Source organism: Chrysochloris asiatica, unplaced genomic scaffold (genome assembly GCF_000296735.1).
Source record: "Chrysochloris asiatica unplaced genomic scaffold, ChrAsi1.0 scaffold00132, whole genome shotgun sequence".
NCBI lineage: Eukaryota > Metazoa > Chordata > Mammalia > Afrosoricida > Chrysochloridae > Chrysochloris > Chrysochloris asiatica.
Window position 1 is genome coordinate 8,497,465 of NW_006408650.1, and position 3,877 is coordinate 8,501,341.

The 3,877-nt window shown below is 50.6% G+C and overlaps 1 protein-coding gene across 1 annotated transcript in view; it reads right to left on the minus strand.

Moving 5' to 3' along the window:
• Window positions 1-218: 218 nt before the first annotated feature.
• Window positions 219-3,877, minus strand: part of DNAI2 (dynein, axonemal, intermediate chain 2) — a 37,416-nt gene continuing 33,757 nt past the window's right edge. Inside the window, exons 12-13 of the mRNA XM_006869690.1 lie at window positions 2,520-2,747; window positions 219-308 (exon numbers count right to left, since the gene is read on the minus strand). Coding sequence (XP_006869752.1) covers window positions 219-308; window positions 2,520-2,747 — 318 coding nt within the window. The remainder of the gene's footprint in view (window positions 309-2,519; window positions 2,748-3,877) is intronic.

Here is a 3,877-nt window from a genome sequence, read left to right on the forward strand (position 1 = left end):
AGGAACTCAAAGAGGACATCCAGGACCAGACAGGGCGATGCGGTGGTCTTCAGGGTGGTTGAGGCCAATGGGGGAGCAGTGTCTTTCCTCCCTCCAGGAGGTCAGTGTGAGCCAGGACCCCCACTTCTCCCCTGCCCTCCCTCAAACAGTGATACTTGTAAATGCAAGACCATGCCAGAGGTGGAAAGGGAGCTGGGCTGTGGCTGAAGGCTGACTTTCTAGGCTGAGGTCTCCTTCTCTTCCATTTCTTCCTCTCCTTCCATCTCCTGCTCCAGCAGCTCCTCCTCCTCCTCTTCCTGACTGTGTGTCTATGGTGAAAAGACATCCACCATGCTGATGGGGGCAGGCCTTTCCACCTGCAGCTAAGTCTTGCTGAGAGATGCTGACAGCCTGGGGCTGCTGAGAGCCTCTGGATGCCCAGCTACAGCTGCAGACCCCGGACTAAGCCTGCTGCTTCTGCTGTCTGCCTGGGCTCCATCGGACCAGCTCCTTCCTGAGTCCCAGCTCCTCAGCTCTAAGGTAGGCATGGGACCTGACAGGGCTGAAATAACACCTCAGGGCCCAGCACACTGGCAACATCCAACCTGAGCAGTCAACACCTGCGCTTAGAAGGGTCGGCCCCTCACTTGATTGAATGCTTGACTATGTCCATCTTGAAATCCTTAATAATTTTTTAATGAGACCCCCATTCTCACTGTAGGAGCTCTGATGGAGCTGTGGGCTAGGTGTTGGCCTTCTAATCGTACGGTTGGCGGTTCAACCCCACTGGATGCTCCACAGGAGAAAGATGAGGCTGCCTGCACTCCGGAAGAGAGCCTCATAGAGGGTCTCTGGGAGTCAAAAACGACTCGAGGGCAGTGAGTTTAGTCTCATTTTGTACTAAAAAAAAATACAAATCAAACTCGCTGCCATCGTATTGATTTGGATTCACAGCACAGAACCGCCCCTGGGGTTTCCAAGGCTGCAAGACTTCATGCCACCAGGGTGCTAACAAACATGGAACGGTTTACAAACTGGCATGTCATCCTTTCCCAGGGACCATGCTAACAGTCTCTGTAGCATTCTAGTTTTATATAAGTTGTTGTTAAAGCACCATCGAGTCGGTTCCAACTTATAGCAACTCTGTATACGGCTTCTGAGGAGCAGCTGGGGGGTGTGAACCGCTGACCAGTGCTGATCCCACAGTGCCACACCACTATTGTTGTTAAGTGCCATCAAGTCGGTTCCGACCCATAGTGACCCTGTACAGGGTTTCCGAGGGTGTAAATCTTTACGGGAGCAGAAAGTCTCATCTTTCTCCCGCGGAGCGGCTGGTAGTTTCGAACCGCTGATCTTAAGGTTTACAGCCCGATTCGTAACCACTACGCTACCAGAGCTCCTTACGTGCTGCCAAAGTGAGATCCATTTTGTACTGAATGGGAAACACCACATCTACTATTAACGAGCTGATGGCAGTGACCTTGTACACGGGTTCCGAGGATGTGACTCTTCACGGGCACAAAAGTCTCAACTTTCTCCCTCAGAGTGACTGGTGGGTTTGAACTGCTGACCTTGAAGTTAACAATCCAGTGCTTATCCCACAGTGCCATCAGAGCCCCTACCATTTTGTACTCGTTGTTAAGTGCCGTCGAGTCAGTTGAGACTCATAGCAACCCTGTATAGGGTTTCCGAGGAGTGGTTTATGAGTTTGAACTGTCAACTTTGTAGTTAAACTGACCCCTCGGTCCAGTGCTTATCCTATAGCATAACACCAGAACTAGGCTTCACAAATTATGTGGCTGGCCCTGCTCACAAGGCTAGATACTGGCATACACTTGCTTGTTCTGGTATCTTCCATGACAATGGTGCATTTGCTCATTCATGTCTCAGCATTGTGTCTACCGGCCCAAAAAGGCAATGACCCATCCTAACACCATCTTTTCTGTCTCTGTTCCCTAGTACAAGAAAACAGGTAGCCAGACACCAGCTTTGTAGCTCAAGCTCCTCATTTTCCAGACAGAAAACTGAGGATTCAGGAAGTTAAGTGACCAGCACTGGAGAAAGAGCTAAATGCTGGGACCACGGGCTGATGAACATATACATACACCTATAAACACACCTATATATATCACGTCACATCCCTGGTCCCAGGCCTTGGGGACCCAGGACCACACACCCCATGGCATTCACAGCCCTGTCTTCTGGGGACCTCAACACTTATCCCCCAAATCCCCACTTAGTGGATCAGCATGCACATTTCAGGTGCCCCAGGGTGGGGAAGGGAGAACACTCACACAGACCTAAGAGCCTGCCCCCAAGGAATCTGAAGTCTGTTTGGAGACTTAGGTTTCCTCTGGATGGATTGGAACAAAGCTTGAGCCACCCTGGAAATCAGCCCAGGAGGCACACCTTCACCCCGCCCCTAGCTCCACGGGCCCTGCTGGGGTTGGTCCTAGGAGCAGCGACTCCTGGAAATCAGCCCAGAGGGAATGTCCCCGCCCCGCTCCCAGCCCGATGGGCCCTGCTGTGGTTGGTCCTACGGGCAGTGATTTCTTGCTCAGGGCGTCCTTCTCCTTCCGTTTCAGCTCCGTGAAGATGATGTCGAAGAACTCCTCCTCGGCCTTGAAGACCAGCTCTTGCAGGTCTACGGCGGCCTCCTCCTCCTTCAGCTCCTCCTCCTTGCCCTCAGCCTTGCCCTTCTCCTTCAGCCTCATTTCCCGGTGCCTAGCCTCCAGGATCTTCTCCCGCCGGGTCTCGCGCTCAAATATCTGGGCACACAGGGACAGGGGGGCCAGTTGGGGAGAGGCAGGATGCCCTATAGTTACAGACACTGGGGGCGGCTGGCCTCTTACTGCTCCACTCAAGGCAACCCCAATTCCAAGGAGTGCTGAGTTCACAAATAGAGCAGGTATAGAATGTGCTTTGGAACTGGGCAACAAGGCAGCCCTGGGCCCACAAAGGAGCAGCTTATGGAGAGGCAGCTCCGGGCTGGGCCAGGAGGTTCTCCCAGAGCCTGCACCAGGCACCGGGCTGTCAGTTCCGTGGGAGCCCACAGGCCCTGTGCCTTGTTTACAAGGGTAGTTCCATCCACAGGTGCTAATATATATATATATATATATATATATATATATATATATATATATATATACATACACATATATATACACACATATATACACACACATATATACTTAACAACAACATATATATATACATAGAGAGAGAGAGAGAGAGAGAGAATATGGAGCTCTGGTAGTGTAGTGGTTATGAATTGGGCTGCGAACCTCAAGGTCAGCAGTTCGAAACTACTAGCTGTTCTATGGGAGAAAGATGAGGCTTTCAGCTCTCATAAAGATTTACAGCCTTGGAAACCCTTTTACAGGGTTGCTATGAGTCAGAACAGACTTGAAGGCACATAACAACAACAACATATATATATACATACATAATCCCTAACTCTGTATCATCAGACAGATTTCAGTTCGCGGAGGCCCCGTATATGGTTTCCAAGGCTGTAAATCGAGAGCAAAAAGCCTCATCTTTCTCTCAGGGAATAGCTGGTAGATTCAGACTACCAACCTTGGAGTTAGCAGGTTAGCAGTTCAGTGTTTATCCTCCAGCACCAGCAGGGATCACATATACACATAGCGGCCCTGTATAGGGTTTTCTAGGAGCGGCTGGTGAGTTTGAACCACTGACCTTGGGGTTCCAGCCAACCTTGCAGTCCAGTGCATTATTCTGCAGCACCTGGTGTGGCGTTGTAGTACTGTAGGATCAGCACTGGACTGCTAACCACAACGTTGGCAGCTCAAATTCAGCGGCACCCCCATGAGAAACCCTATAACAGGCTGCTGTGAATTGAAATTGACTTGCCAGCACTTCATATATATATATATAT